Raw genomic sequence first — 17,931 nt, 5'->3', positions numbered from 1 at the left:
TATCCTTTAGTATAATGCATCCTAATCTTTCATAGCCTTTTGTTGTGCCCAGAGGCTACAGTGTTGAGTAATTACCATTGAGAGTAGTATTTTTCTCAGGAGCTGCAAAATATCAGAGAACACATTCTATGGCAAAATTGGATACAATGATAAAACTAATAAAAATTCAAATATTTGGTTTACTCAACATGCTACACAAATATATAATTATAGCATGGTTCCCTTAGAAATATAAGAATCTGCCTTATACCATTTCATATCACTGACCCCTGTAGTTCAGTGTTGTCTACATTTATTAACAGGAGCTCTCCAGGGCTTCAGGAATTAAGTTTCCTACTTGACGACGATAGCCAGGGGCGAACATGAGACCTTTGGCCTGCAAAGCAGGTGCTCCAACACTCACTTCTCACCAACATTTCATCTGAAGCTTAAGTGTCAGCATTTTGTGAAGGGGTAGCTCTTCCTCGGGTGAAACACTTGTGGAATTGCTAAGGAGGTCACAGAGTCCTCGTTGGATCTGTGAAATCTCACAGCAGAAGAGATTTTGGGATGTTGCCAGCAGGTTCTAAATAAAACTAATAATCAATGCAGATGTAGCAGTTTCTCCTCAAGTGAAACCTACGAAGGTTTGAGAGTGCAACAAAGGATATCTAGGCAAGACTAGGATGATTAATTGCCAGGGGATGTACACTGAATTATGTTCAGTTTATTCTAATTGCTCATTGATTGATTTGATTATTTGGAACAATGTGTAGATCAGGCATCCCCAAACTCGGCCCTCCAGCTGTTTTGGGACTACAGTTCCCATCATCATCGACCACTGGTCCTGTTAGCTAGGAATGATGGGAGTTGTAGTCCCAAAACAGCTGGAAGGACGAGTTTGGGGGTGCCTAGTGTAGATCTTCAGTGTTTGTTATTGCTGCCATCTTGCACCTTATTCCTGCATTTCCCACATTTGAATTTCTAGCTGTCCAATGTGGTAATCCTGGGACCACAGCTAATGGGAAGGTGTTTCGAATAGATGGCACAACATTCTCTAGTTCTGTAATTTATTCCTGCATGGAAGGGTATATATTGTCTGGACCTTCCGTAAGACAGTGCACTGCGAATGGAACGTGGTCTGGCTCCTTGCCAAATTGCACAAGTAAGTACCCTTTTTATTATTTAAGATGTTGCGAGTTTATAATGAACTAAGTCACAACACGGTGATGGTAGACTGGGCAAGAGGGTTCTCTGCAAAAGATGGGCTTTTCAAATTGTGCTGTTTCCCCTGCTGCTGCTGGTTCCATCCACGCTGCTCTCCACTCCTGAGTCTTACTCCAACTGGGTTCTACTTGTCTTGCGTGGTTCTCTGCTTCTGGCTCCTATTCACTGCTCCTCCCTGTCCAATATTCGGCTGCCCAACTGTGCTACTGGCAGCTGCTGCAGCCAGCTTAAATACCCCGGTGGTGGACCATAGTGAAGCCTTGGTTCCTCAGGTCTGCCACAGAAGCACCGCCCCACACCCTGTCCACCACAGGCCAGTTTGAATTTAAAATTTAGGGGTATCCCGTTGCCCCCAGTGGCAGGCTGCAGCTGAAGCAAATGGACAAAAGTCTCTCCCCCCCCCCCCCCAGCATCTCTCAAGAGGCTCTCCTGGACCATAACTGCTGCATCCCTGGAAGGTAAAGTGTTCCTTCTCTACAAGGGTTGGATTTTTCAAGAGTGCAGACCTTTGAAGCAGCCCCCATGCAAAACTTTGTTGCCATAGGTAGGGATGGGGGGGGGGATTTGATTCAGGGTGCATTTAAAGGCCCGCTTTCTCAAAGAATATGTGAGCCAAACATAGGCATCCTTCAAAATTCACACTTCTCTGAATTTTCCAATGCAGCTCTCCAGCCAAGTAACATGTACAAAAATGTATATACAGTGGTACGTCAGGTTACATAAGCTTCAGGTTACATACACTTCAGGTTACAGACTCCACTAACCCAGAAATAGTGCTTCAGGTTAAGAACGTTGCTTCAGGATGAGAACAGAAATCGTGCTCCGGCGGCATGGCAGCAGCGGGAGGCCCCATTAGCTAAAGTGGTGCTTCAGGTTAAGAACAGTTTCAGGTTATGTATGGACCTCCGGAACTAATTAAGTACTTAACCCGAGGTACCACTGTACTAAAGTATGCATATGAATACATAAACTGGAGAAAAAAACCTACAAATTTCTGTGCAAAAAAGTATGTGTGTATACAAAATCACATGCAAATATGTGTGTACTAGGAGAAATATGCAAAAGCACGCTGACAAATTTTAGTTGCCATCTTATTCAATTTGCCTGATAAGTGTTGTAAAGGGCTGCCTTCAAGATTTATTTTAACAATTTATGTAACCCAGTATTTCTCCCCGTACGTCATTTGTTTTCCTTATGTAAATTTTGCAACTTTAATGAAAATCACAGAACACCTCTTGGCAAAATCATATTCTTTAATATATTTAGTTCATTGTTGCTGTTTTGACCATCATGGTCATATCAACCACAGAAAAACAGTATTAATAATATATAAATTAATAAAATATTGAAGAACAACATCAACCAAAATATGTCTTAACATTGAAATATACCAAAATACTACTACTGGTAGTAGTAATAATATGCATTATACATGTTATTTAATAAGAAATCTGGAAATTCAATGTTTGGAAGACTATTTGCTTTTTCTGCATTTTTGACATATTGTTCTCAAGCTCTAGGTGCAATGAAAATATTTGAAATCTATTCTCAGATGTCTTAGCAGAATCCTGAAGTTGAACTTCAGCCAATAGAAGCCTCTAGGGACAGCACGGCAAAGAAAAATATATGCAGCAAGAGTTGGAAAATGAAGTGAGCTAGAAATAGGATATGCCCTGACTAGTCCTTTACTGCAGCTAGGAAAAAAAAAATTAACAGTTACTAGTCACTCTCCAGCCACCAAATTCAGGTCAACCCAAAACTTTCTTTCCAGATAGGCTGCCTTAAAATTTAACTGGATTATAAGTCTTATTTATTGTAGCTTTTTGAAGGGCAAGCAAAAACCTAGCTTGGATTTGAAACATTGAACAATGAATTACAAGGTGTGTTGTTATCAGGAAGGGGGCAGTGAGGGCGGGCTGCCCCGGGTGTCATCCTAGAGGGGGGTGACAAAATCCCTCCTGGGCAGATCATCGCTGTGTGGATCGCCCCTTGCGTGGATCGCCATGGCGATCCCATGGGGGAGGTTGCCCCGCCATGCCCCTCCATGTCCCAGAGCAGCTAGCTACGCCCCTGGTTATGATGTGTCCCGTGTAACAGAGCTTCTATAGTGTTGTATGCTCCCCACTTCTGAGCCGTAATACTTTTCACGAGTAGTGCTCACAGGGTTTACTTCCATTTACATATGATAACACTGGAGATGGTGGGTAGTATCCAACCAATACATCTCAGTGCAAGACTTTACAATTGAACGAGAGAACCCCTCCTGCCTTCCTGCCCCAGATCTGTTCTGGAGGGTTGGGGGAACCCCTCGGACAGATTTATAGACCTTACATAAGAGACCATAAGATGCACCTAGTTTTTAGAGGAGGAAAGGGGGAAATCCCCATTTTTGGAGGGATCAGCTCACAGTTGTGCAGCTTCTTTTGCAAAGGGGAAAAGCCCAATTTTTTTAAAGATCAGCTCAAAGTTGTTGAGCTTATTTTGCAACGGGAAAAAATCCTGTTTTTATGGGGTTCAACTCACAGTTCTGCAGCTTCTTTAGGAAAGGAAAGGGAGCCGTTTCTACAGTTTCCAGACAGATAATCTAATCAGCCGGTCACATATCGCTGGGGAAACAAACAGCCTCCGTCTGCAGAATATTAAACAATGGAGGCCTGGGCAAGGGGGCGGGGCCAGAAAAGGAGCCAGCGATCGACCACACATTCGCTCCATAAGATGCACAGACATTTCCCCTTACTTTTTAGGAGAAAAAAAGTGTGTCTTACGGAGCGAAAAATACAGTACTTTTTATTATTATTCCAGCAGCATTTCAATTGAATCTCAGTTTATAGTTTTAACTTATTTTTTGAATCTCACTTTTTTGGTATAGTATTTCTTGTGCACCACATAGAGATGATTGCAGTTGAGTGGTATTTAAATAGTTGAAATAAATAAATAAATGGTGGGAGGGGACACACAAGCAGGAAGGATAGAGAGTTCTGTTGCAAAGCAGAGCTCCTTGCATTGATGGGCTCCATTAGTTGAATACCACCTGGTATCTTTATAATATTTATTTCATAGTGAGGGTGGGCAGCTGACTGAACCTGTCCTAAAGATATTTGATAGTAAATTGCTTACTTAAATACTCTATGGTGTTGAAATCTGGAGTTCTGATTTGAACTCCATTAAAATTTTGGAAACTCTGCAGAATATTTTTTTCAGAAGCTGTACTCTCTACCATCAGCAGCTCTTCTTTGTACAGAATCCAGGTGGCCAACAATTAAGGCAAGCACAGACTGTGCTCAGTTAAAGTATATTTTTTAAATTGCTACTATTCCTATTGAGCGTTTTCTTGCTCTGTGGTCTATGGAATTGGGTGATAAACAACTCTGGAAAGCAGCTTGTCAATATGTTTTAGACTATTACTCTTTTCCAGAACTGAGCTCTGCTTTGACCTTGAATAAGGGATTAGCTCTTCTGGATAGAATCCAAAAGGGACCTGCAACTAATTAGAAACACCCAATTTCCCCTTTGGTATCCACTCTTGAGAACAGAGCATTTTAGAGCTAGTTTTCTGACCAAACTCTCCCCAGCTTCCTTAGGAAATGCTTTCATTGAGCTGCTTTTGCAAGTGATGCCCACTGCAGTCTTGGATGGCTGATACAACAAGGTCACGTACGCAGGCAGACTTTGCATTTGTGGTCAATCTCAGGTGGAAGACATCACTCATTATCTGTTAGCCTGCCCCTTATAATAGAGTCCCAAGAGATTGCTTTCTGAAACCTTTCGTCACACCAGCAAGCAGGTACTCCTCTACAGAAATGGTTTCGTTTCTTTTCAGGGGCAATAATAACTTCATAACACATAGAGTGGCTCTTCATATAGTGGCTTGAGGTGTGTGTGGGGGATCAGGAATAAGGAGTTAGATAAAATCACTATAAATTGTTTTTGTGATTGAGAGGTTCAACTAAGCTAGATTTGAGTTTGTTGGTGTCTCTAGCAACCTCATGGATGTTGGCTTATATTATGGATGTACGATCTGTATTGTTTCATTGGTACTGTTGCTGCAGGTTTGTCATGGCCTTTGGCTAGAACAATAAATTTATACTGAATTGTTGTTGAATATTTGCTTCCTACTCCCAAGTAAATGAGACCTACAACAAAATATTGCAGTGTTGCGTGCTATACGGTGGTCCCTACTGCATAGTCAGTTCAGCAGCACAGCTCTTGCTAGCTGAGGCAGCCTAAGCCTAGCAGAGGGAGAATAAGCCTTTAATATAGAGCTTATTTGCACTGTTCTTTTTGCCAACATGTGTGAGTGAGCTGAATGGGGTTAGAATCTGGCACAAGTCTCCCTGCTCAGTCCCTCCACCACTACTCCCCTAGAATGCTGATTTTTTTGGAATACTTACATCACCGTAAGCTACACCACTCTTTGCTCAACTGGCTGTGTCCTATCTCTGGCAGGATGAGGAGGTTTTACTGGCATATTGCCATCTTATCTGGAATGTGGGTCTTGTGTCAGTATAGCCCAGATGCATCAGGAACCAGCCAGCTGAACCAAGGATCCATCAGATCCTAACTCCCAGCAGATTTTGGGTTTCGATTGTTCCCTTAATAAATGATTGATTTTACCATTCCACCGCCCTCCAAAAAGAAATATTTCCATCTGCATTCCTTGCCCCTATATTATCTGTTCTTTAACTCGTTTTCTCACAGTAATCAGTTGTGGGGATCCAGGTATACCAGCCAATGGGCTGAGATACGGTGATGATAACGTTGTTGGACAAAACGTTACCTATATGTGCCAGCCTGGGTACACCATGGAATCCAACAGTTCCCAGATACGTACCTGCACCACTAATGGCACATGGAGTGGAATGCTCCCAGCATGTAAAGGTATCATTTTTTATTTGCAGAATGTTTCTTGTGCAATTCTCTCTAATTGTTCATTTTGGTACAGCATACTTGTTCAGTAAACCAGCTGTATACTGCGATCTGCACAATCTCCTCCTTTCTGCGGTCCCAGGCATCAACCAAAAGTACAAAACAAAATATCCATTGCTGGTGAGTAGGCATGAGATGGATTTTGAGACAGTTGGAATCAGGACTGGAGTTATAGTTTCCAATAGGGTTGAAGTGTTTCTGAAGAAGCCACTGGACGTACCACTTTCTAGCAGGTTCTGGACCCATTTCTATGTCCTGGGCACATCTAGTTCCTATACAACAAGGACATGCAATCAGAATTTTAGTTCCTTATTGGTAAAGCACTTGATTACATCAGCTACTCAAAATGCCTCTCCGAAAGATTAACGGACCCTCCTGAGCAAAGTTTGATGACACATTGAAGGTGGGCAGAATCACCCAAATGAAGGTGAAATTCCACCCAATTTGCATCAGTTCTCCTTCTCCCTCCACACCAATATTGTTCAGGAGGACATCCTTACCCTCCAAAGAGGCTTATCGATGATCTAGGATGCTGCATGGGGCCCTGGAACACTTTCCTTCTGTGAACTCCCTTAACTTACCTTAGGATCTAAGCCTCTACTGACATGGTAGCTAAAAACAATTAATAATTTTGAAAGGTCATTTCCTTTTAAAGAAAGAAAGCAAAGAAGAGATTTATGAAATGCAGCACTGAGTTATGCAGTGAATTCAAATGTGTGGAGTTTTGTATGTGTGTGTGACAGATCCTTAATTTCGTTTCTTTAACACCTTTCCAAATTACCTTTTGTTGTCAAGATTCATCACTCAGCATCACATATATTAAGCTAAGAGAAGGAGTAAGCAAGGTGTTTCATGAAATAACTCGCAAGGAAATATGGTTATTCCAGTAGTGAAGCTACCCAAAAAAATTATACTGTGCTCCAAAAATGTTAAATTGGCACATATGGTTCTCCTACTAACTAAAGACACTGGGGACATTTGCAGGTGCTGTTCCTAATGACTCTAAATGTTTTTACAGCTGTTACCTGTCCAACTCCACCCCAGATTTCTAATGGAAGGCAAGAAGGGACAAATTTTGACTGGGGATTTAGTATTAGCTATGTCTGCTCTCCTGGCTATGAACTATCTTTTCCAGCTGTTTTGACCTGTGTTGGGAATGGAACATGGAGCGGAGAAGTACCTCAGTGCTTACGTAAGTAGCTCTTTAATTATTACATTTTATTCTGAGAGTTATGACAATTTAAAAAATACCTCTCTTTTTTTTAAACCAACACATTTTGATAATGTGCCAGAAGGTAGATGCATAGATAAGGGATGTGGACCTTCCGGCCCTCCAGATGTTGAACTGCAACCTCCTTGACCTCTGACCTTTGACTGTGCTGACTGAAACTGATAGGAATTGGAGTTCAGCAACATCTGGAGGAACAGAGGTCCCTCATCCCAGATCCACAATTTGTTCTTCTGCCATATGAATCTGTCCTACTCCTGAACCCAGCAGGTATAGCTCTTTTGTTCATGCCCTTGCCTTCTGAGAAATGGTTGATACTAAAGGTTGCTACAGCCCCCATCTCTCGTGGAAGCATTACATATGTGGACTTCACTGCCCTGAGAGCTTAAATAAGCTCCTTTCTCATTCATGTTTCACTGGTGGCTTAAAGCTTACCTCTTCCCCAAACTTCCTCCTTAAAGCTTACCTCTTCAGCACCACCCCTGGCAGCGCGATGCTGGTAGGGTGCCATCACTGCTGCCCCCCGCCCGCACTACATGCGGCATGCCCCGCCCTGGGATGTGCGCCAGCCTCGCCCCCACCTGCTCTCTGCCCCCTGGTGCCAGAGCATGAAGCTCTGCCATTGTCCCCACCCCTCTACCCCCCATTTCTGTTTCTGAGCTCATTCAAAGCCCAGTATCCTCCAAGATGAGTGAATTTGAATAGATGACTCATGTGCTGAGCTGGAGCTATGCTGACTCAACCACTGGAATGTGAACCAACAGAATTCACAGTGGCATAAATTCCAGAAGGGGTGTTTGGGGAACAGAGCAGGACAAAGTCCACCTAAATGTCCACCTATTTCAACCCTCTTTCAGCTGAGTCATGTGATCTGGCAACACAGTGGGACTTGTACTAGCCCAAAGTGTGGGGCATGTCAGATAAAGGTAAAAGGTAAAGGACCCTTGGATGGTTAAGTCCAGTTGAATTTGACTCTGGGGTGCGGCACTCATCTCTGCTTTCAGATTGAGGGAGCTGGCATTTGTGCATGGACACCTTTCCGGGTCATGTGGCCAGCATGACTAAACCGCTCTGGTGCACGGAACCCCGAGACGAGTGCCAGAGTGCATCGAAATCCCATTTACCTTCCCGCTGGGGCGGTACCTATTTATCCACTCGCACTGGTATGCTTTCAAACTGCTAGGCTGACAGGAGCTGGGACAGAGCAATGGGAGCTCACCCTGTCAGGTGGATTTGAACCCTTGACCTTATGATCTGCAAGCTCAAGAGGCTTGGTGGTTTGGAACACAGCACCACCTGCGTCCCAATCAATGTCAAACTCCATTTTAAATACCTGCTTTCCCTCTACCAGACTCAGGCCAGCTCAGAGTTGGGGAAACTCTGCTGGCTTGCTAAACTTAGGAATGTTTTTTAAGTTGTTTGTTTGGGATCTTTGGCTTCCTTTCTTTTTTACTTTTTTCCATTTTACTGCTTTTACCTCGGTCATGTCTTTATTTATACAGCGGTACCTTGGGTTACAGACGCTTCAGGTTACAGATGCTTCAGGTTACAGACTTTGCTAACCCAGAAACAGTACCTCGGGTTAAGAACTTTGCTTCAAGATGAGAACAGAAATCACATGGTGGCGGCGCAGCAGCAGCGCAAGGCCCCTTTAGCTAAAGTGGTACCTCAGGTTAAGAACAGTTTCAGGTTAAGAACAGACCTCCAGAAGGAATTAAGCTCTTAACCCAAGGTACCACTGTATATATTTTTATTGGACTCCGCTAGGTGACTAAGTGGTATCATTTATGTTGTATAATTTCTGGGACAATGCTCTATGTTGGGTAATTGAATAAGGTCTAAGTGGTGTCTCCATCAGTGACTGTAAGCTTGCTGGAGTGACCTATGGAATAATATGTGGTCCACTACTGACACCTTTGCCAAGGGCTATAACCTGAAGCTGGCCCTGGCTGACTCAGAATGCTGTTTTTTGTTTGTTAGCTTGAGACAAAAACATCTTTACCTCTTAGGGTCCTTGTTTCTGTAAACCGTGAGTATTCCAGTTTCCAAGGAGAACATAGACACAGAAGAGGAATCAATGGCAGTGTTTTGTCTCATATTTTGCACTGGTAAAGCAATCTTGTCAAATATGACAAAAGTGCCACCAGAAGCAAGTTTGAACCAGCATTCTACTCAGGCAACACTCTGGCTGACATCAATAAGGACTGGGCCTGCCAGGAGTACAGAAGAGACTTCAGGCTTTGTCTCTGACAATTGGACTTTTTGTTCCAATATTATATTAAATTACCTGTTTTATACAGAAATTTTTATTATCATAAAATTGCTGACATTGATGGATTTTGCACTGTTGCAGATTTCATTACAATAACAAATGTATGCTGGCTCTTTACACTGTGCTTCATGCATAGATTTTTCTTCTTTTTTAAAAAACAACAACACACCACTAACCTTTTTTTAAAAAAAACAAAATAACTGCAGTGGATTTGATTACCTGAGAAATGTAGCTCTCTATGTATTGTGCCAGCGAAAGAACATTGCAAATGCTCTCTATGTATTGTGCCAGGGAAAGTACTAATAGGACCATATGGGCAACCTGATGTGATTCAGCCAAGACTTTGAGGCTATTTGGTACATATTTGGAGCGCTGCATTGACGGATCCTATGCATCTTCCCTGAAAAGCGGAGTCCCACTGAATTCATTACCCCCAAATGACTCATGCAAGTTAAGTTGGAATCCCAAGCTATTTAACCCAGAAGTAGTCTCCTGGCAACAGTGAGATCATGAACCCCACAGTGCTGTCAAGACTGGGCTTGTGTTGGCAAGGCATTGATGCAAGAGGAGGGAGAGATGGGGGGAGGCTGATTGGTGGGAACCAGAGCTGGAGAAATCAGAGTGGGGACTCTTCCTGCCTCAGCTTCAGCCAGTTCTGAAGGTGGAGGAGAGATTCTGGCTCCAAACTCCACCCCCCACAATCTCCTAACAGAGCAGAGAGTCTCAGTGGAGCCTGGGGTGGGCTGGGGTAGCCAAGGTGTGGAAAGGAAACTCTAGAGCAGTGGTTCTCAACCTGTGGGTCCCAAGATGTTGTTGGACTACAACTCCCATCATTCCTATCCAGCATGACCAGTAGTCAGGGATGATAGGACTTGTAGTCCAACAACATCTGGGGACCCACAGGTTGAGAACCACTGCTCTAGAGGCAGCAGCAAGTGATCAGGAGCCTGAACAAGAGGGTGAAGTATTATCACCTAGAACCAGGTGCTGCCTCCACAGACTCAAACACCTCCAAGGTGTTACAACCCCAACATTCTTCCAAAGCAAGCAAGTAAGGGTGTTGTACCTCATCTTTCAAAGTTTGGCAGGCAGAGCATAAAAACTATTGAGCAGTGGTGGGTCTTGGGGTCTTGAACGGTGCCCTGTGTGATGCCAAGATTCAGCAACAGACACCCACACCCCGCATCTCTCTCTCAATTATAAATAATAGTTGTGGCACCCCCAAGGCTCTGTGCCTGATGTGACCAAACCAGTCATGTTCCACTAAATCTGCCTTTGTGTTGAGACATCTTTATCGCTTCTGTCCAGTTCTGAATGTCTTGCCTGAATACTGATCTCCTGAATTATGATTCCCAAACTCTGTCTCTGCTGCCAAGACAATACAGGCAGTGACCATTTTGTTTGTGTCCAATTGATGTGCAACTGCCAACCTGCGGGACCTTTGGGACCTGGAGGAGAAGAGAACAGGGGTGGAACGGGGCAGGCTTATGCCAGGAATGGAACCCCCACACAAAAGGGTCACCCCCGTAGTGTTACTGGCTTGAATAAATATCTGTTTCTTATTTACACATAAGAGCCTCTGTCTCTGTGTGTTGGGCAGGAAGAGGGGCAAATGGGACTGCTCTGCTTCTTAGACTGTAATCTTAGGCTAGAATCCCTAATCAATTTTTGCACATACCGTATTTTTCCCTCTATTACACGCAGATTTTTTCTCCTAAAAAGTAAGGGGAAATGTCTGTGCGTGTTATAGAGCGAATGTGTGGTCCCTGGAGCTGAGAAGCGTGAGTGAAGGCAAAAATCAGGCAAATATCAAATCGTCCGGAGAAGGGAGGAAAGAGGAAGCTGCTGCTTTCCTGCATTCTGCCTCAGGGTCTTACTGCCCACCCGCTTCTGTTTCCTTACTGTGTTTGCTCAGACGGAACAAAGAGCAGAGAAAACCCCTCCCCTCCAGGCAAGCAGAGTGGAAAACAGATTCCTCTCCGTGCGTCTGGGACTCGAAGGCAACATGCAGGTTGGGGGGGGGGAGAGAGAGAGCGGGCTGGCTTGTGGGGGGGGGGGGAACTTTTGCCTTCCTTTCCTCCCTCCGGTAAAACCCCTCTCCTGCATTCTTAGCCAGCTGCTTCTCTGCACACCCCTCTCCTTGTCGCTTCTATGTTTTTCCTTCCCTCCCTACTTAAAACGTGGTTCCAATCACGGATCCACATGGATCCTCAGGATCTTTGCATTGAGTCACCCCAAATTCACCATCAGATCACATAGCAATGATCTGATGCAAAAACAGGGCTGCAATGCTGCAAAAACATGGTTACAAAGCACGGATCCACATGGATCCTCAGGATTTTTGCATTGGGTCACCCCAAATTCACCATCAGATCACATAGCATGTCCATGGCTACAGCCTGCACCAAAAAAATCACGCACCCACTGTTTCCTGGGGCTGCAATGGTGCAAAAACATGGTTACAAAGCACGGATCCAGATGGATCCTCAGGATCTTTGCATTGGGTCACCCCAAATTCACCATCAGATCACATAGCATGTCCATGGCTACAGCCTGCACCAAAAAAATCATGCACCCACTGTTTCCTGGGGCTGCAATGGTGCAAAAACGTGGTTACAAAGCATGGATCCACATGGATCCTCAGGATCTTTGCATTGGGTCACCCCAAATTCACCCTCAGATCACATAGCATGTCCATGGCTACAGCCTGCACCAAAAAAATCACGCACCCACTGTTGCCTGGGGCTGCAATGGTGCAAAAACGTGGTTACAAAGCATGGATCCACATGGATCCTCAGGATCTTTGCATTGGGCTACCCCAAACTCACCGTCAAATCACATGTCTGTGGCCGCAGCATGAAGCACAAAAATGATACATCCACTGTTTCATTCAGAATTTTTTTTTCTTGTTTTCCTCCTCTAAAAACTATGTGCGTGTTATGGTCAGGTGCGTGTTATCGAGCGAAAAATACGGTATTCCCACAATAACCAGTATGCAAGTTGCCTTCTTAGAAGATTCAGGGGAAACCTCTACATGAGGCCAATGCATTTATGTGAAAGTGGTCCTAATATTGCATGGAAGCCTTCTCATAGGAGCTCTGTGAATTTACTCCTAACCTCTGCTTTCACTAGTTACTGATTCACAAGGGGACTGGTCCTCTTATCACATTACTCTTAAACTTACTTAGGAATCTTTGGGGAAGGATATCTTGCATTACACGAAGTCTCTAAGGATGCAGTTCACTATATTGTTGTATCAAGTGGTTAGCTTGTAACTTTACTCTTCAATAAAGATTTTGCAGGCATCTATTCAGAACTTACTTCTATATGCAGTGCTTTTTTCTGGGGGTACGCAGGGGTACGTATACCCCTAAGCATTTTATGAATCTAAGTTTGGCCTCATTGAGGGACAGTATTTCAATATGAGTAAGAAAATTCTTTTTTAAGAAAAAAAATCACTGGCTATATGTCTTGCTTTTTATTTGCCTAATTATATAGCAATATCAGAGATGCTTGCTTTGAGCAGGCACAATTGCTCAAGAATCAATCAAAGTGGGAAACCGTAGCTTGTCTAACTTGTGACTACTTGTCACACAATTCAGCACTTCCTAATTATCCAGCTCACTGTCTTATTATAGGATTAAAGGATTATGTTCTGTATTGAGTCAGACCATTGGTCTGTCTAGTTCAGAACTGAACTACCCTGACGGGTAGCAAGGCTTCAGAGTTTCAGATGGGTGACTTCTCTGTCCTACCTCAAGATGGGGGGGGGGGGATTGAATTTGGGAGCTTTTGCATGTAAAGCATGTGGTCTGGCAAGCAGCTATAATTATTGTTTTAGTTCCCAGTTTTATTCCAATGGAACAATTTATATTTATCTATAAATCTACTGTTACATATCCTCAGCCTTTCAGCTATGGTAAAGCTGTACATTCAAGCACACAAATAAAAGTCCTCAACTTTTCTTCCAAGTCTGTCTGCATAGTATTATGGGTGAGAAGTCAAAAGTGAAGGTGCATTTGTGTTCTCAATAGCCAAGCTGGGTGTCCAGCATTATGGAGAGAGGTGATGTCTTAACTTGCAAATCCACAGATACTAGCGGCATCCTATGGTGATTCATGTGAATCTGATGGTATATTTTTCAGCCCTCCCCATCATGCAGATTGCTGCTGTGACTTAATGGCTGCATCCATGGGCATGCCATGTTAGACATTATGTCATTCATGTGGCTGCATCCCTGGGGCTACTCTGCATGGAATAATCTGAAACAAACCAGTATATTTTCAGTAGTCTCCTATTTTCGCATCCTTGGCTTCCTTTGAGTTGAAGAATTATTTCCTGTCGCTCAACTATATCCCTGCATCAGAGAGGATATCTACCATGGTTTGGTTGCATTCCGTACTGCCTCCCCAGTTAATTGTGGCATAAGATAGAAGTGTTATTAATTATCACTTTCACACATGGTCAGGTTGCTTTGGTAATTAGTGAAGTGCAAACTTCTGTTGGGGAAAAGAGAAAAAAACCCCAGAACTTGGTCTGCTACAAATGGTAATGTTTCTTTTGCATACCTCCGTATTCTAGGGAAAAATAAGAGTGATGTGAATTGCTATGGTGTCTAGTTTCCATGGTTACCTATTCAGACAGGGAGTTACTAAGCATCCAACAATAGCATATAGCTGGGGAAAGGCTGAAGGAGAGAGAGGAAAGATGAATGATGTTCCTCCACAAATTCTTCCTACAAAAAATAACCCAACTCCCAGAATGTTATGAATTAGATTATTTATTTGTGTGAAGAATGTTTCAAAATTTGTTTTTGAAGGTTTGGGTTCTTATTAATACAAAGGAGCAGTAATAAATAAAAAGCACAACAACTTTGAACCCTCTGCATAATAACTACACATACTTAGTAGCTCTTGACATCCAGATATGAAGCACACATGAGTCTAACTCTTTGCTTTCCGTGTGTACATGCACATGAATAGATGGGAGAGGATTTACCCCAGCAAATTATTTGTCAAAATCACAAATACCTAAATACAGATGGTCATTTACCCTCGCTAGATTCAGCGTGCTGCCATCTGCCTTATTGCAGGGCAGATTCGAGGGTAAACCATATGTGGAACGAGTCTGCCCCTGCGGCTTGATGGAGGTAGAAACTGTCTCTCGTGCCTTGTTACACTGCCGTTTCTGCCAGGGATATAAGCTCTATATTTATTACCCCTGCTATGCAAAAATCTCCAAATGTATCCGAACTTCAATGTCTAAAATCCCTGGTAGAGGACAAGGATCCTGAGATCACGTTAAGGGAAACCAAATTCTGTGTGATTGCCATAAAACGTAGGGAACAAGCTGTGCTATCATAATGATTAAGGCCTTAAATGAGAATTTTAGGTTATATGTTAGTGACTAAGTTTTAATTTATATATTTTTAAACTGTTGCTATAACTGCATTGTCCCTGTTATACCTAATTGCAAATTCAAATGTATTCCTATCATGTTTTATGACTTGCTTGATATTGTATGTGGACTGGAACTGGTCTGTGACCGAAATAATAAAATTCATGCACATGAATATGTTATTGTTAGGTGGATTTGCTGTTTTTCTAGAAAAAGAGGTGCAGGAACTCACCATGAACACCTCCCTTGTTCTTTTATAAGGGCAATGGTGTGCAACTGAGAGGTGCCAGAACTGAGATCCAGTGAGTTGTAGCTGAAAAAAAACCCTGGATTTGTAGATAGTTAACTGTGCTAACCAATGGTCCCTCATTAGCCCGAGGAAAAAGTAACAAGCGGAGTGCTGCAAAGTTATGACCTGGGTTCAACATTTATGACTTGGATAAATGCATTGAGGGGATGTTCATCAAGGATGCATATGACAGGGAGCTGGAACGGGTAGCTAATACTTAAGAAATTAGAATGAGGATTGAAGATGACCTTAACATTTTGCAGAACTGGGTCTTAACAGATGTTGGGGATTCTATAGCTGTCAGGGATTCTATAGCTGTCATTCCTTCATTGCAGGAGATTGGGTTCAATGACCCTTAGGGCCATTTTCAACTCTGCAGTTCTATGATTCTGCTCTCTAAAATTCCACATCACTTAATGGAGCAGCGAAGGAGACAGAGTAGGAAACCTTGTGTTGCCATTCTACATCTCCAAACAAATTAATCCAGTGGGTTTGGAAGCAATAACTATCAACATATTTTCCATGTATTTCTCTTTTTTTCTCCACAGCAAAGTTTTGTGGTGACCCAGGAGTACCTGGTCAAGGCAAACGGGAAGGCAAGAGTTTCATTTATCAGTCAGAAGTCTCTTTCAGCTGTAATCTCCCATTTGTGCTGGTTGGTTCTAGTACTCGGATATGTCAAGCAGATGGTACATGGAGTGGATCATCTCCTCGATGCATAGGTACAGTGGGATCTGCCCAAATTTGTTGCATGCTCTTCTCCTTTCTTTACACTTTTCACTCATGGGCCCATTTTCAACAGGCGCAATCCACAACATCTACTTGTGTAGCAAAGGGTGTTGATTCCTGCCAACTGGCTCCCAAGGGTAGAATACTGAATATTTGCTTGAATATGCCTCTGTATACTACCATTTCAGTTGCATTAATCAGTTTTGAGAATAGCATTTGAGCACCTTAGTTTAAATGCGGACAGTTTTGAAAAGAGTTTGCATGAATTTGGTTGCAAACCATTATGAATTTAACAAGTCCTTTACTTTTACAATTTTCTCCTTGACTTAGAACCCACCCGTACAGCCTGTGATAACCCTGGAGTACCCCGTCATGGATCACAAAACAATACATTTGGCTATCAGGTAGGAGTGCTCATTGAATTTACATTTCACTCAACAACTGTGGTCTGTTGAGAACTACTCCTGCTTTACCAAACGCTTGTCAGCAATGTCTGAGAAGTTGTTAGTTGTGCCTTGCTGATTCTCGTCCCTTTCTTAAAATGCTACAATATTTTCTTTATTTTTGTTTTGTCGCCACATAAGCATAATGAGTCTGGGAAAATGAGCAAGGATGGCTCTACTGTGGTCTGAAACTGATCAGTTATGTGAAAGTCTGGAAATCTTTGAGCCCAGAGCTTTATCATTTTAGTGAGTTTTATATATCATTCAATTTTTATTTTATTTTCTCTCTAAATTTTATTATTAACAACCCAGAAGTGCAGTAGTGGGATTGTGGATCCTCCAACCCTGTGGAAACTCACAATTTATATGAGGCCCCCCCCCCTGATTTATTATGTTGGTATGTTATTACTTCTGATGAGCTATGTGTTTCAATATATCATGCTCAAATCTATGTGACTGAATGGCAATTTCAGTTTATAGGCTCTTTTACTGTCACCCATACTTTTTCAAATTTTAAGTTTAAACAAATATTTTCATAACACGTTTGTGACCCGTTTTTAGAGTAGAATACTTTGCCCCCGTTTAATAGAAATACAACGGTAGCTAATCTCATGCTGTTTGGAAACATACTGTGGAAGTTTTCTTTTTATGATAAGAAAAATCCCATTAAACACGAAAGACCTCCATATTTGTTCACAGAAATAAAATATCATAAAGAGAGATTCTAATTGCTCTGGAGCCAAACTGATATAATGCAAACATGTCACCATGTTATCAGTAAGTATAGAAAAAACCAAGGCCATGGTTCTGGCAGAATTTGCATTGATTTGTACTATATTGTAATGCATAAAATTCTGCATTAGAAAGTGCTCATAAAGGCTTGGATGCAATGGCAGTAATGCCTTGGGAGCTTCCAAAGCACAGCGAGCATCTGTGTTTGCAAATATTCGGCACAAATTTTAAAGATAGTTCAGTGTTTAAGGCTGCAATCCCAAGCACAGTTACTAGGAACTATGCCCCACTGAACACACTCATGACTTACTTTCCAAATTGTACTGCATGAAATTGTACTGTAAGCGCATCTGCCACTTACAAAAGCCTTCTGGCAGAATTTGTAGGAAGCAACTTGAAAGAGTGAAGAAGACAGTAGTGCTGAGCCTGGAGGAAATGAAAGGGATGAATAGTAGGGATAGATATTCAGTAAATACAGTAGGAAAGATATAGTAGCCAAGGGAGAAGAGAAAGGAGCTTTGCAAGGCAGTAAAGGAGATTCAGAGCTTTGGGAATTGAGCAAGGAATGACCCATATATTTTCAAGCTTTTCTCCACAGCCACAAAGGATCAGGAGCTTCTATTTTTAAAGAAGCAGGTCTGGGTGAGATACTATGTTCTGCCTCCATGGTCAAAGGCACACTGCTTCTGAATGCCAGTTGCTAGCGAGC

General features: G+C 42.6%; 1 protein-coding gene across 5 annotated transcripts in view; it reads left to right on the top strand.

Moving 5' to 3' along the window:
- Positions 1 to 17,931, top strand: part of CSMD3 (CUB and Sushi multiple domains 3) — a 584,373-nt gene that overhangs the window by 530,102 nt on the left and 36,340 nt on the right. For 4 of the 5 annotated variants that reach the window (XM_083621789.1, XM_083621788.1, XM_083621791.1 and 1 more), the window contains 5 exons: positions 968 to 1,144; positions 5,905 to 6,084; positions 7,151 to 7,324; positions 15,867 to 16,040; positions 16,378 to 16,451. In XM_083621789.1, the coding sequence (XP_083477915.1) occupies positions 968 to 1,144; positions 5,905 to 6,084; positions 7,151 to 7,324; positions 15,867 to 16,040; positions 16,378 to 16,451 (779 nt within the window). Of the gene's footprint in view, positions 1 to 967; positions 1,145 to 5,904; positions 6,085 to 7,150; positions 7,325 to 15,866; positions 16,041 to 16,377; positions 16,452 to 17,931 lie in introns of those variants that run through there. The other variant, XM_083621792.1, reaches the window with a different exon arrangement.

The sequence above is a fragment of the Podarcis filfolensis genome, assembly GCF_964270895.1.
Source record: "Podarcis filfolensis genome assembly, chromosome: 7".
NCBI classification, from domain to species: domain Eukaryota; kingdom Metazoa; phylum Chordata; class Lepidosauria; order Squamata; family Lacertidae; genus Podarcis; species Podarcis filfolensis.
This window is presented reverse-complemented; position numbering and strand designations above follow the sequence as displayed.